This window comes from Lemur catta, chromosome 18 (assembly GCF_020740605.2).
Source record: "Lemur catta isolate mLemCat1 chromosome 18, mLemCat1.pri, whole genome shotgun sequence".
NCBI lineage: Eukaryota > Metazoa > Chordata > Mammalia > Primates > Lemuridae > Lemur > Lemur catta.
The window spans coordinates 40,946,010-40,960,605 of NC_059145.1; the positions used below are offsets into that span (position 1 = coordinate 40,946,010).

The 14,596-nt window shown below is 52.8% G+C and overlaps 2 protein-coding genes across 9 annotated transcripts in view; one reads left to right on the top strand and one right to left on the bottom strand.

Moving 5' to 3' along the window:
* The window catches only part of NBEAL2 (neurobeachin like 2), a 29,657-nt gene extending 24,442 nt beyond the window's left edge, over positions 1-5,215 (bottom strand). For 6 of the 7 annotated variants that reach the window (XM_045530926.1, XM_045530924.1, XM_045530923.1 and 3 more), the window contains exon 1: positions 4,992-5,214. In XM_045530926.1, the coding sequence (XP_045386882.1) occupies positions 4,992-5,127 (136 nt within the window). In that variant the 5' untranslated portion in view covers positions 5,128-5,214. Of the gene's footprint in view, positions 1-4,991 lie in introns of all 7 variants that reach the window. The other variant, XR_006729934.1, reaches the window with a different exon arrangement.
* A 702-nt stretch (positions 5,216-5,917) lies between these two features.
* CCDC12 (coiled-coil domain containing 12) overlaps positions 5,918-14,596 on the top strand; it is a 52,439-nt gene continuing 43,760 nt past the window's right edge. Inside the window, exons 1-3 of one of the 2 annotated variants that reach the window (XM_045530932.1) lie at positions 5,918-6,015; positions 6,883-7,000; positions 7,388-7,586. In XM_045530932.1, coding sequence (XP_045386888.1) covers positions 7,491-7,586 — 96 coding nt within the window. In that variant the 5' untranslated portion in view covers positions 5,918-6,015; positions 6,883-7,000; positions 7,388-7,490. Of the gene's footprint in view, positions 6,016-6,882; positions 7,001-7,387; positions 7,587-14,596 lie in introns of those variants that run through there. The other variant, XM_045530933.1, reaches the window with a different exon arrangement.

Here is a 14,596-nt window from a genome sequence, read left to right on the forward strand (position 1 = left end):
GAAGAAAGGGTCTTGTGGTCATCCTGCAGGGACCCCAACCTATGGACAACCAGCTGTGAGGCACTCAAGCGTGCTGCGGGTGAGGGGCTCCCAAGGGATGGTTAGGCTCAAACGACCTTGGAGTGGGAGGGCATGGAACTGCCACTACCGTGGCACTGAGGGAACCTGGAGGGTTCAGGGCAGGTGGCTGTAGCATGGGAGGGGGAAGAGTCTGCCGGATGGACAAGGACCACTGAGCTGCCTGACACCATGCTGTCCTCAGACCCTGCTTGACCTGCCTGAAGCCCAGCACATAGTGGGACTCCGGTAGACATCAGTCATCATCACTGCCCGATCAGCCAGTCACCCACCCCATCACAAGCTCCCATCTTTAGAGCAAGTCCACCTCCCCCCACATCCGAGGCCCTGCATGGGTGGTCCCCACCTCATCTCCAGCCTCCACACCCCAGAACCACTGGATACCCCAGCCCAAGGGCATTAGTTGCTGCCACACCCCCCACAGGTCTGCATGTGGTTTGCTGTCCATGTTTCCTCTACTGAAATGCCCCCCATCGGGACGAGCACCTCTCCCAGCAACCCCCTGCCTGGTGCCTCAGAGGTTGGGGTTACCAATGGAATCGGTGGTTGAGGGCATGGGTTCTGGAGTCCAGTCCCCATTCTAACTCTTGGTAGCTTGTTACTTACCATTTATTTATTTATTTATTTTTTGAGACACGGTCTTGCTCTGTTGCTGGGGCTAGAGTGCTGTGGCGTCAGCCTAGCTCACAGCAACCTCAAACTCCTGGGCTTAAGCAATCCTCCTGCCTCAGCCTCCTGAGTAGCTGGGACTACAGGCATGTGCCACCATGCCTGGCTAATTTTTTGTATATATATTTTTAGTTGTCCAGCTAATTTCTTTCTATTTTTAGTAGAGACGGGGTTTTGCTCTTGCTCAGGCTGGTCTCGAACTCCTGACCTCAAGCGATCCTCCCATCTTGGCCTCCCAGAGTGCTAGGAGTATGGGCGTGAGCCACTGTTACTTACCATTTAACCTCTTTAACACCATCCCTTTGCTTAATGGGTAAAAGCTCCCCAGCCACACCCACCCAATACCAGGTCAGGGTGAATGGGAGCTTCAAATCTAAGGGCTCCTGGCATTCTAGGGCAACACTCTCCAGCCCCCTCTGTGAGTGACAGGTAAGAGGCAGACCTTGGGTTCATTGGCAGAGCTGAGGTCTCCTGGGCTGGCTGCCCAAGGCAGGGGAAACGGAGGTTGTTAATGGACTCCAGGAAAGAGCTACAAGCAGGTAGGAAGAGAAGATCGCAGCTCAATAGTGGGTGACTCCTCTCAGTCAGAGGTGCCTGGGTGGTGGTGAGCATGTCACCTCCAGGGACAGAAGCAAAAATGAGACAGGTTGGGGTAGGGTCTGTCCTCTGTCAAGCCTAGGGAGTCTCCCCACTCAGCATCATGAGGGGAAGGGCAATGTCAAGCCAAAGGTGGCTTCTGGCTACATCATGAGGTCTGGAGGTCAGACTCGGAGGACCTTAGGCCATGGGATGAAGCAGGAAGATGGGGACTTTGCCAGAGGACAACTGAGGATAGTGGTCTGAGTGCCTAGGCCAGTCTCCTCCTCTTACCTGGAGAGGGGGTACTGGAAAGGGTGGCTGGACCTTCTGGTCTCCATAGCACCCCCTGGGCTAATGATCCCCTTGTACTATCACTGCGGAAACTGGGAATTTCCTTCCAGGGTCCCCACAGTAACTGACCCCCTTTCCATGGGGACCCCATACTTTCCCATCAGCTTCCCAGTTACTATAACAACTCCAGGGATTACCATCCCCCCACCCCTGGGCTCTGTCCTAATCTCCCCATCACCTCAGTTGCTCCCACTTCAGTTCTCTTGGTCACAGAGGCAGGGAGGAAGAAATCTCGTTGTCCCTCTGAGGTGCTGACAGAGACCAAGCACCCAGAAGGCTGTTCCACCTTCCCTTTACCCATTTCAAGAAGGTAAACTGAGGCCTAGGAAGGAATATGACCCAGATAAGGTCCCAGGGGGCCTAGCCATGTTTTCCTGAGGCAGTAGAGATCATTGGTCAGGGATAAGGAATGTGGGGGAAGGGTGGGCAGAGCAAGGTCAACTCTGGCTCTGACCTAACCTCCCTAGAGGCCGTGTGAGTCCTTAATGGCATAACTAGAGAGCTCAGCTTGTGCTCCCACTTGTAACCTGAGTGTTTGTCCTGCCCTGACCTTTGTGACTCCAAGTGCCCTTCAGCTCTTGGTACTCCCCCCACAGTGCTCCTTTTCACTGGGGGCTGTTGAACAACATCATTCCACTGCTCCAGCCTGAAAGGGGGCCACTCATTTGCATGCTATTTTACATTAACTTTTACATGCTGCCCTACTGCCAGCCTGTCAGGTACTGTCCCTGTCCCCTTATCCTCTCACTGCCTTCCTATGCTTTCCCTGGGGGAGCTCTGGTGGGTTCGGAGTCCTCTGGATGTGCCCCACCCTCTGCCAGGCCTCCTTGGCTACCTCTGCCTGTTCTCCACTCCTGACAACTTGTTTCTTATATTTCCCACTGCCATGTGCTTGCTCCCGCTGTTCCTGTCCCCTCAGCCATCAAGGGCCAAACTCAGCCTCCTCTGGGATGCCTTCCTTGATTGGTCACTACCATGGGGCCCATCTCCTCTACCCAGTGAATATCCAAGGAGCACCTGCTAAATGCGAGGTGCGACAACCTTGGTAGGACCCTGCCTTGGTTTCCCCACCAGGGCCCTGAGGAACTCTGAGTGATGTTCAGGGGCACTTGGGCCCTTCCCTCCTCTCTCAGTAGCCACCCACAGCCCTCTCACCCACCATGTGACCTCCACTTGAGCAGGGCCCACAGGGAGAGGGTTGGGGGGGTCTAAACCTGGGGACTTTAAGGTGAGAGGAAGGGGGGCGTGCCCCCCCATGTCCCCACCCAGACGGACAACTAGGGAAACAGGTTTGCCAGCTGATGTCAGCTCTCACTGCTGAAGGGAGGGGCGCAGGCTTTGCTGGCTGGGTGCTGGCCAACTCAGGGGTCTCTTAACACCCTCTATCAGCTCCTCCCCTCACCTTGTATTCACCTTCCCCCAAGCACACACACAATAGGTCCCTAGCAGGACTCAAAATTACACAGCACTACCCCTCCCTGGGAGCCCAGCACAAGGGGTGGGGACGGTGTTCCGGGAGCAGGAGCAGGACCAGGCAGCAGGAAGGCAGTGCTGGGCAGCCCGGCCCCGCCCGCTCCTGGCTCTGCTCTCACATCCTGGATTTGTTTGCCCGGCCCCAGGCTGCCCCCTGCCTGCCCAGGCTTCCGAAGCTACAACCAGCCGGCCTGTGCCCCATACCTGCCAAGGGAGGTGAGGAGCTGGGGGCCGGTGTCAGCACGGATATGAGTGCTAAACACCTCCTGAGGGGATGGGGGTGGGTGACTGTGCGCACAGCTCAGCTAGAAGGGGCATCAGGAGGGAACCATGCTGCAGGTACGGTCCTGGTGTCCTGGTCTACCAAGATACCCCAGCAGGCGGCCATCCAGCCTGAAGACCTATCATTAACATCTCTCAGACTCACCACCGGGTTTAAGCCCCCTTCACCTGGTCACAGACAAAGAACCTGCCCAGAGCTAAAGAGCAATCAGAGGTAGGAGGACCAGGGGTAGGTTTCCCTCCAGACTCTGTTCCTTCACAAGGACCAACCACCGGAGATGGAGACAGGGAGGGTGGGGTGAGGTGGGGAGAGGACAGGGAAGCAAGGAGCCTTCTCTGGTCTGGGCCAGCCATAGTGTCTACCCCTCTGCAGAGTCCAGGCAGCCCTTGAGGTCAGTTTTACAGGCAGGGAAGCAGAGGCTCAGAAGTACAGAGTTTGGTCCAGGTCACACCAAAGAGGGACTCTACTCCACTCACTGCCTCCTGCCAGGGACCTGGACCTCTCACAACCTGAGCACACCAAAGAGACTGTGGTCCTTCTGGCCTGGATTCCAGGGCCCTGGGAGATGGTTGGTCAGCCTCTTCACATAGGGCCAGCTGGTCTGAGCATGAACTTCCTCCTGGTGACAAGCTGTTCATGGGCATACAATGATCCATTGTGCCCAGGGCACACCTGAGCCAAGAGCATGATGCCAGGCAGGTGCACGGAGGGAGGTGCTGGGTTAAACGGAGGGAGGTGTTACCCTGGGATCCCTCCCTGCTGTGGGTGCAAAAGGAAAGTGGGGCCTATGTGTATGAGACAGAGTTTGGGGGACACCAGGGTCAGTCACTTCCCTCACCTTTTGAGGCCACCTGATGTAGTTTCTGAGGCAGGGGTGGGGAGCTCAGGAGGAAAGGGCCTCCCTCCAACCCCTTTAGACATTCCTCCTGCCCTCAAACCCCCAACCACGCCTTCGATATTCAAAGCAAAACCTTATTTTCTGCTCTTAGAGGGTCCACCCCCCCAAAATGGGGGTGGGACCGCCTCAAGTCTGGGAGGAGTTTGTCACTGCCTGTTCACTGGGGGCGTCTGACTCAAGTAGGACCTGCGGTAGGAGCATCTCCCCTCCGCACCCCTAACACTAACACACTCAGACCTGTTGGCCACAGTCACCTAACCGGGCCGCACCCACAGGAGGAGCAGCCCACATGGAAACTGAGTCCCATTTTCCCTTTCGACCCGGCCGGCCAGTCTCCAGTTCTTTCCAGGCCTCAGTTTCCCTATCTGTAAAGTGGCAAGTGTCCGGCTGCCTTGACCCAGGACCCTCTCCTCCTGCAAGCAAGACTCAGGCTGCACGGTCCCGCTGGAGAGGTTGCTGTGAAGTGCGCGCCCGCGAGCTCTGTCCCCCAGGTATAAGTGCCAGAGGCACCCGGCTGGCCGGGGCACACACGTGTGAGCGGAGCCGGAGGACGCCCCGCGTGCGCGGGCGCATCTCCGCTGTCCGGGCATCGCCGGGCGCAGGTGCAGCAGGCGCGGGGTGCGCGAAGCAAGGGGTACAGCGGGGGCGGGGCGGGCTCACCTGCGCGTAGTAGAGCAGCCACAACTCGTAGAGCCGCTCTGAGGCGGCCATGGCCCGGCCTGGCTCTGGACCTGCTGCGCGCCACCTGTCGCCGCCTCCTCCGCGCCGCCCTCCGGTTGCCCCCGGCCAGTCCCATGGGCGGAGGGCGTCACTCCGGGGCGGAGCGGCGCGGTACTACTTGGGGGAAGTCTGCGGCTCCGACCCCCGCCGCGCTGAGCCGCCCAAGTCAGTAAGCTCCTCCTCCTCGCGGCCGGCCGCCGCCCGGGTTCCTCCACTTCGCTGCAGCCACGGCCGCCCCGCCTCTCCCGGGACCGTGCAAAGGGCGGAGAGCCGGGCAGGAGGAGGAGCCTAAGGTCAGGGCGGCCGGGGAGGGTGCTCTGCCGCCACGCCCCCTGCAGGCCGCGCCCCCTCCAGTGCCTTTGGAAGGGCCACTCTGAGCCTCCCGGACGAGAGCTGAGGTCAGGAATTCCATACTTGCCCAGGGTCTGGATCCGCCTGGGACGCAGCCCGCCTGGTTGGAGTTCCTGCCATTCAGGAAAGAGGGTGCCGGCCGCGTGGGGATGGCCAGGGTCCTTTAATAAGTAATTATAAGCACCACCATGATGATCATTTGTAGCGCTTAGTGCCAGGTGCTGTATGGGGAGACTGAAATGCCACTTTTGAGCTCCAGCTGTTTGTCGGGGGAGAGAGCAGCAGGACTATCTTGAAATACCTTTAGGGTAGCGGTGCCCTCTGTCCTGGCAGATCCCAGGGAAGTTTAGACCATTCCCACGGGTCTCCTCCCTCCTCCAGGAAGCCTTCCCAGATGCTCCAGTCAAGGGGACCCCCACTCCAGGGCTCAGCACTTTGTTCCTTTAACTTCATGAGGTGAGTGCCTCATGGCTCTGTTTTACAGATGGAGAAATAGAGGACCAGATGGGCAGCCAGGGGCAGCAGGAACAGGGACCTAGGCCTGATTGACTCTGCTGGGCTACTGCCACCATCACCCCTGTACCCCTTTCCTCATGCCCAGACTGCCTGTGAGGTGAGGGGCCCCTTGTGTTGGAGAGGGGTCAGGCCTTTTGTCATGGCTGGGAGAAAGTATGCCTGGCCCACAGAGGTGCCATTGGCCCTAGAAATTGACCAGTCTGGACACCCCTAGACCTTGAGTGGCCAAGAGAAGAGAGACCCTGTCTCCATACCTGTCCTGTTCTGTCCTCCTAGCTTCTTGGGCTCCCTCCAGTCTGGCCTTTTCTCCTGCCCCATCCATGCTCGCACTGAGATGACAATTCCTGAGCACCTACAACCTGCATGTCAAGCCCTGGCAGGGCACCCCACCCACTATAGGGGAGAGGGCCTAGACAGGCCCAAGGTAGTGAGGTTAAGAGGGTCTGTGGAGGGGGAGGAGGCTAGACCTGGGGTCTGTGGCACATAGGCCTCTAAAGGGAGTTGGAAAGGGAGGAGTGGGCATCTACCTGCAGCCACCCTAGTAAGGGAGGCAGGCCCCAGGCAGGGAACAGCCTTCCTAAGAAGCTAGACATCCCCTTGCAGGGGACGTAGGGTGGTGGTGGAAGGCATGGTCTCCTATCCCCAGGTGAGAGGATGTGTGGCTTTGGGGACCCCCCACATGCTGACAGAAGATCTTGATTTCAGCCTAGTGGGATGGGGGTGGGGGAGGGCGGAACAGTGAGCAGGACAGAACAGGACACGCTGATTAATGCAGGAAGGAAGACCCTGGCAGCTTCTCCTGAGGAGCCACGCAGCTTGTAGCCACTTGCTGCAGTCAAGGCCAAACCAACTCTTCCTAAGTTGGGAGAGGAGGAGAGTGGGTCCTTAGGGCAAACTGGGTCCAGGCTGGAGTTTGCTTTTCTCCAGGGAAGGCAGCTTGACCCTGAGAACTTTGCTGCTACAGGAGGAAGTGGTATGAGAGGGGATCATCTTTGAGAGCGAAACGGCCATCCATCCAGGTCTCACAATGCGCAGACTTTGAGCTGAGAGTGCACACAGAGGGCTTAGCAGCACTTGGTCAGGTGAGCCTGGGGAGCCACTGACAGCTGGAGAGGTGTGGAGGCAGACTTCATATTAGGGTGGAATCGGAATGGAGGGTCAGGGAAGGCTTCTTGAACGCATTCGAGTCTTGAAGAATCAGGACAAGTGGACAAGGAAAGGTCAGGGCATTTCAAGAGGCTGCATGGAGTGAGCTGTGGTTAGGGCTTCGGCAGAACCATAGCGATCGACGCACTCTAGTCTCCTTCTCTCAGGTCTGATTCCACTTGCTTTCTCACGGATAAGCGTTGGACAAATCGAGCCTTAGCACCTTTTTTTTTTTTTTTCTCTGGCTCCCCACCTGCTAGGCAATTTGCCCGCAGGAAAAGGGCGGACCCTCCCGTAAAAACTCAGCATTGGTTGGCTTGCAGGACTTCCGGCTCTCTCGTTCTCGTCCTTGGATTGGCCGTGAGACATTCGGCCTTGGGCCTGCGCAATGCGGGACAAGAGAAAAGGAGGGGGTCGGCGGGCAAGATGGCGGCGACTGCGGCCGGTGTAGGTCGGCTAGAGGAAGAGGCGTTGCGGCGAAAGGAACGGCTGAAGGCCCTACGGGAAAAAACTGGACGCAAGGTAAGAAATACAGAATGAGGGCTGTGGCTCAGGCAGCCAACGTTTGGGGTCCGGAACGGGGTTTGGGGGGAACGGGACTATTGGGGAACGACAGCTGCCTAAGCGCGCATGCGCCGGCAGCTAGGGCATGCGCGCGAAGATGGCGCCCGCCCACGAAACCCGCTGCCTGGTGGGGTACTCTTTCAGTGTCCGTGAGGTCGGCGCGCGTGCGCGGGCGCCGGTAGGGCAGTGGTCTTACCATTGCAGTCCCATTGGCTCCTGCCTGCCTGGCGGGTGTTCCCCGTGTGGGTGTCCAGGCCGCTTCTAGTTTTAGATGTGTGTTTTGTTCATTTTTTCCATGGCGTGGCCGGCCTTTCACCCCCACGCTTGATTGCCTGCCCTGAGTCTGGCAGACTCCCCTGTCCAACAGCGCGCCTTGGACGGGGCAACAAGTGACTGTGCACTAGGCGCGCCAGCACCAGTCCTTGACTGCAAAAGTCCGAAAGAAAAGATCAAAGAATTTCTAAGTTAGGGTGGACCACAGGGCAATGTCGAAACCACAAGGGGGTTCAGTCTAGGTCCAGTTGCTTGTGGCACAAAAATCCAATTATTGAAACAACGAAGATTGCCAAGGGAGGAATTTAATACGACAGACGTCTTGTCCTGGAGAAGCTGTCTCGAATCCCTCTCCACAACTAAGGGATATCATGGGCTTTTAAAGGAGGGGCCACGTGCCTTGTGGCAGGTCTTAGTGTATCTCACAAGGGGCTACGTGCATTAGAGGCAGGTTGTGGGGGTTGTTGAATCTTGGCGTCAGGAAGTCTGCCCTAGGGCCTTCAGAATCTCAGCTCCTTTGTCTTGTAGAAAATCTATCATTTCGGAGCAGATGCAGTGGCTCACGCCTACAATCCCAGCACTTTGGGAGGCCCGGGTTTAGGCCAGGAGTTTCAGTCCATCATTTCTGGGAAATTACTCAAAGGGTCAAGTAGTTAGTTGAGGGAGAGGGTTATGAAAAACATACATGGGTTCATGGAGCCGGTTACAGAAAGAGGAGGGGTGCTTAGTTCTTTCCCAGGCTGCTTCTCTGGAGATGAACTTACTAGTCATATTAGTTGCCAAATTGGGAAGCATTTTTACTTGCTTTTGTTTAACTTCAAAATGGTCTGATTTCATTTCTGCTCTGTTCATCTTTCTGAAGTAATGCAGAGGAAGAACAACTCTGAAGTTCACTACCTGTGTGCAAACCCTGGCCCTGTTACTTGGGGCTGTGGGACTTGGGACAAATTGCTTCATCTTCCTGAGCCCAAGTTTCTTCATGTCTCGAGTGGGGGATAACAACCCCTACACATTCATTCTCACTGGGTTATGTTGAGATCTAACAGGATATCTTTGTGAAAGGGCCCTAGAGACCACAGAGGGCCAAGGTTGTCAGTTCTGTTGTTGGATAGGTGAAAACCATGTCCTTCACTGTATGAAGTACAAAGAATATTAAATATCCAGACCTGCCACAGGTGGGGGAAATAGGGATTCCACTTTTCAACTTTGAAAAAACCAGGCTGATCAGTCTGGCCCATTTACCTTTGTGCATGGCAGTCTGGTATCCTGTGGGACAGCGAAAGGGGAAGTAATAGTAAAAGCTGGCCAAATTGTCTTCTGCTTATGTTGGGAGCCTGTTGAAAATATCAGACAGTTATCCCGCAAATTTCCTGGATCAGAGAAGCTCACGCCTCAGCCTTTGAAAAAGTGGGTAGTCCACCTGAGCTCTTTGCTTGGATTTAAAGCCCAGATTACTGGATTTGAGGTCAGAATACAAGGGACAAAATAGCATCCTTAGAGCCCATTGCCATGGGAAGGATTTGCCAGACCATCAGAACTGGCTTTTAAAGAGGGATTATCTCACTGGGCTGGGAATATGGTTTGATCGTTACTTTTTTCTGTGTTTTAAAACTGTGGTAAAATATGCATAAAATTTACCACCTTAACCATTTTAAGTGTCTAATTCAGTGGCATTCAGTACATTCACAGTGTTATGTAACCATTACCACAGTCTATTTACAGGACTTTTTCATCATCCCAAACAGAAACTCTACCTGTTAAACAATAACTCCCTATTGCCTCTTTCCCCCAGCTCCTGGCAATCACCATTCTACTTTCTTTGCCTATGAATTTGACTGTCTAGGTACCTCATATAAATTGAGTCATACAGTATTTGTCCTGCGACTGGCTAATTTCACTTACCATGCCTTCAAGATTGATCGTTGTGTAGCATGTATCAGAATCTCCTTCTGTTTTTTTTTTTTCTTTTTTTTTGAGACAGGATCTTACTCTGTTGCCTAGGGTGGAGTGCAGAGTACATAGCTCACAACTCACTGCAGCCTCAAACTCCTGGGCTCAAGTGATCCCCCTGTCTCAGCCTCCTGAGTAGCTGGGACTAAAGGCACATTCCACCATGCCTGGCTAATTTTTTAAAAAATTTTCTGTAGGGACAGAATCTTGCTATGTTGCCCAGGCTGGTCTTGAACTCTTGGCCTCAAACCATCCTCCTGCCATGGCCTCCCAAATTGGTGGAATTACAAGCATGAGCCACCTGCTGGCCTAGATTCTCCTTCATTTTAAAGGCTGAATAATATTCTATTGGTTGTAAATCCATTCATCCGTTGATGAACAGTTGGGTTGCTTCTACATTTTAGCTGTTGCATTTTTTTTTTTTTCTTTTTTCTGGAACACATGGACTCCAGAGGAATGAGGTCAGTGCTCCCACCCTTTGGCTATTGTGAATAATGCTGCTATAAACATGAGAGTACAAATATCTGTTTGAGTTTCTGGTCTGAACTCTTCTTTTGGGTTTATAATCAGAAGTGGATTTTCTGGATCATATAGTACTTCTATATTTAACTTTTTGAGGAACTACCGTGCTGTTTTCCACAGTGGCTGCACCATTTTACATTCCCAGCAGCAGTGAACAAGGCTTCCAATTTCTCAGCATCCTCCCCAACACTTGTTATTTTCTTTTTTTAAATTATAGCCATCCTGATTGGTGTGAAGCGGTATCTCATTGTAGTTTAGATTTGCATTTCCCTAATGATAAGTGGTGTTGAGCGTCTTTCCTGTGCTTATTTGCCTTCTGAATACCTTCTTTGGAGAAGTATCTATTCGAGTCCATTGCTTATATTTTTAAGTGGGTTGTCTTTGTGTTGTTGGGTTGTAGTTGAATTGTTTATATATTCTAGATATTAAACCATTATTAGATATTGAATTTAGTGATTTTTTCCCCATTCTCTGTGTTATCTTTTCACTCTCTTTATAGTGTCCTTTGATGCACAAAAGTTTTTTTTTAATTTTGATGAAGTTCAGTTTGTCTGTTTTTGATTTTGTTGCTTATGTTTCTAGTGTCATATTCAATCTCCACAGTTCTTGAGTGACTTTTTATTAGGGTAAATGCCTGGGGGAAAGATAGTCAAGGGTCTAAACTTTGAGTTAATTTAATCATTTACTGAGGGACCTTTAAGTGGGGAGACTGGGGAGGAAGTGTGGACTGCCTGCTGCTGCCAGATAAGACCCCAGAAGTCTCCTCCCTCGGGGAGGAAGTGGCTCCACATTTTTAGATCAGGCCTCTAATGTGACAACAGACTCAAGAATTGAGCACCTTCTCTGCCTGCATCTGCCAAAGGAGAGAACGTTTCTTTTTGCCACGTGGGGTGGCTCCTTGCTGGTCCCCTAGCATTCAGTGTCAGGTCCTTCACTGAGTTCCTACTGTGTGCATGGTTTTTCTGGAGGCCTCAGGATTTGGGGCATAGGGTTGGTTTTCCTCACGGGTTTATCTTCCTTCCCAGGCTATAAAATCATAATTTAGTGATGCTATGGATGAATTAGAGCCCTGAGATTGTGGCTGATGAAGAGAGACAGGATTAGGGGTTGCAGTGTTTACATACGTTGTTCAGCATAAAGCTCTGTGGTGGTCACGCAGCTATAGTTTTATAAGTTTTACAAAGAACTTGTCAGCCCACTTGATGTGACTAATTTGTGAGGCAGGCAAGGCAAAAGGCTAGGAGGTGCTGGAATGCCCCAAGTCCTGGAGAAGAAGGGATGTCTCCTGGATTCCAGCCCTTGCAAGACCCCATGGGGGAGGCGGATTCTGTACAGCTGTGGTCCCCAGCCCCCGGGCTGTGGGCCTGTACTGGTCTATGGCATATTCACAAACTGGCTGCATATCACTGCCTGAGCTCTGCACCACCTCCCCCTACCCATGACACCCCACTCCGCTACCTTCAGACCATGGAAAAATTGTCTTCCATGAAACAGATTCCTGGTGTCAAAAGGTTGGAGACTGCTGCAGTATAGGACACAGCACTGAAATGGCATCCTTCCTGTATAGCCAGCCCAGCTTGACAAGTGGAAAGGTTGTACTGGTGGGGTTCATTTCCTGGGAAAGCCAGTTGGGGTCTGGGGAAGTTTATGGGAAGGCAGTGTGGGACTTGACCTGAGCCAGGAAGGGTGGGGATTGAGGAAGCTGGAGAAGAGAGTGTTCCAGAGGAGCATTTCAGAGGTGAGAACATTCAGGGACATAGAGGTGACAGTGGAGATGCTCCAGAAGGTTTGACAGCAAGTACTTGGCAGTGATTGGGGCAGGGGCACAGTTGAAAGTACTGAGCTGGGTGCTTTGGTAGCCAAGTTTGGAGCCAGGATTTCCAGCAGGGAAGGCAGCCAGCCCAGGCACACTGTTCTGTAATGTATTTGAATCTCATTCTTGATGCTTATCCAGAAGTTCCAAGCTGGATAAGTAAGTGAACAGTTTAAGGCTGTGTAGGTGAAGCTGTGTCATTTCTTTGTGGTGCTGTCCAGCAGGGCAGTGTGAGGCCACTTTGTCCTCCTTTGACCTCTTTCTTCCTCAGCAGCCAAATGGAGGCTCTCTAAAGGTGATTAACTTGGAACAAACACTTGCTCCTTGGCTGTTGGCTTTCCTAGCCTTTGGCCTGAATTGGACTGTCTCTCGCTGCCCTGAGACAGAGGGAGACTGGGTGTCTGGCTGACCAGCCCTCAGGGGTTGGGTGCAGCCTCAGGGCTGAGGTCTGGCAGTCAGCTTGTAGGTTCAGAAGCAATTCCTGGTTTTTACCTGGCTCTAGAGATTACAGCGGTGCTGTTCAGTAGACTTTGTGCAGTGATGGTGTTCTGAATCTTGTCCAGCATCATAGCTATATCCTACATGTGGCTTTTGAGCGCTTGAAATGTGGCTAATGTGACATTTTATTTAATTTTAGTTAATTGGCATTTAAATAGCCACATGTGACTCATGCCTACCTTATTGGACAGTGCATCACTGGAGGACTTGCTCCCTTTACCTGACTCATAAGAAACTGTGTCTCTACCCAAACTTCATTTGTTGAGAGCTAAGAGAAAGAGAGTAGGTGGGAACCCACATGACTGTCAGACCAGTCTTGGGAGCCCAGATTTGGGCAGAGGGCTTGGAAGTTGGCCGTCTTCATGGCTGGTATCTCCAGCAGATGCTGATTTGAGGCCCTCTGCATGTATTAATACATCCTATGGAGTTAAGCACTGACGACTCAGAGTGGCATAGTTGTGATCTACATAGAAAGTAGTGCAGTGTGGAGGGTGGGAGCATTACCAAGGTAGAGGGCCTACACTAGTACTTTCTGACTTAGGGGCACCAGAGAGGGTCTTGGCCAGTTGGGGGAAGATGAATAAGGGAGCGAGTGGGAGGGGCTAGCAAGTGTTGCTATTGGGGACAGAGACAGTGGAGAAGGGCCCAGCATGATGGATGAGGAAGCAGACTTGTCCATGGCCTGATCATGCCTCAGGAAGCTGCCTCTGTCCTTAGGCCACGTGGCTGCATCCCCATGCCCGATAGCCTGGTTGTAAAGTCAGCTGAGGAAGTTACTGCCTCCTATGTTGACAGCCTTTTGCATGTTGGCAGTCATAATATTTGTATTTGGCAATTTGTGGTGGAATCTCATAACTTGTTCAGTCCCCAGAGCAGCCCCTTGAGGTAGGTGTTAGCTCATCCCTTTTTGATAGATTAGGAAACCTTGGATAGAAGGAACCTCCAACAGTGGTGTTTTGGGTTGTTGCGGACCCTAGGTTGACCCTTAGGCCCTGGCCTTGTATCCTTCACCACCCCTCATCCCACGTGCTTGGGAATAAGCAGCCCCCAGATAGGGGCCTCCATCCATCACACACATCAGTTGCCATTAGGTTGCCAGGTGGAAGCCACGTGATGTAGTGGAGAGACCATGGGCTTTGGAGCCAGGTTTAAACCTCTGCTCCATTCATCTCATCTGTGGGACCCAGAGCAAGTCTTTAAAAACTCTGGTCCTCCCTTATCTGTAAAATCAAGATACAGCTTCTGACCTCATCAGTAGGTGGGAGAAGAGAGAAAGGTACTATCTATGAAGTGTCTAGCTCAAGGTCTTGCACACGGCCTTTTTTATAAACGTGGATGTCTGTCCTTTCTTCCTTGCCCTCTAGGAAGTGGGGATATCCAGGTGGTCCTCCAGCCCTCTCTGCTGGGGAGACAGTGGGTGCAGCTGGCCCTGCTTCCCATGGAAGCAAAGAGGTCATTCTGGACCCTGGCTTTACTCAGTCCAGTCCTAGCTCTTTGAAGGTAGAGCTCATTTTTAGTGCAAAGTGTTAGATTAAGAAGAAAGTGGATTTGCAGGGCCACAGCCAAGGTGGAATGTGTAGTCCCTGTTCTTCCTAAGGACTGACCTTCTCTGCCCAGGCTGTTAGACCCTGAAGTCTTGGAAGCAGTGATAGGGAGAACATTGAGGGTGGGAGATTTGGGGTTCTCAGCATAGACACCTTTGATGAACCAGTGTTGAAATTTTGGCTGGAGTCATCCCTTCTGCAGTTTTCGACATGTTCTTGTGTAAGATGAAAGTACTGGATGAATCAGAGATTCCTACCTGCGCATCAGGATCATCTGGGGAGACAATTTGCAATCCCTTCTCTGGCCCTACCCCAGAGCTTCTATTGTGGTCCTGGTATAAGCCTAGAAATTCATGCATTTAAAAAGT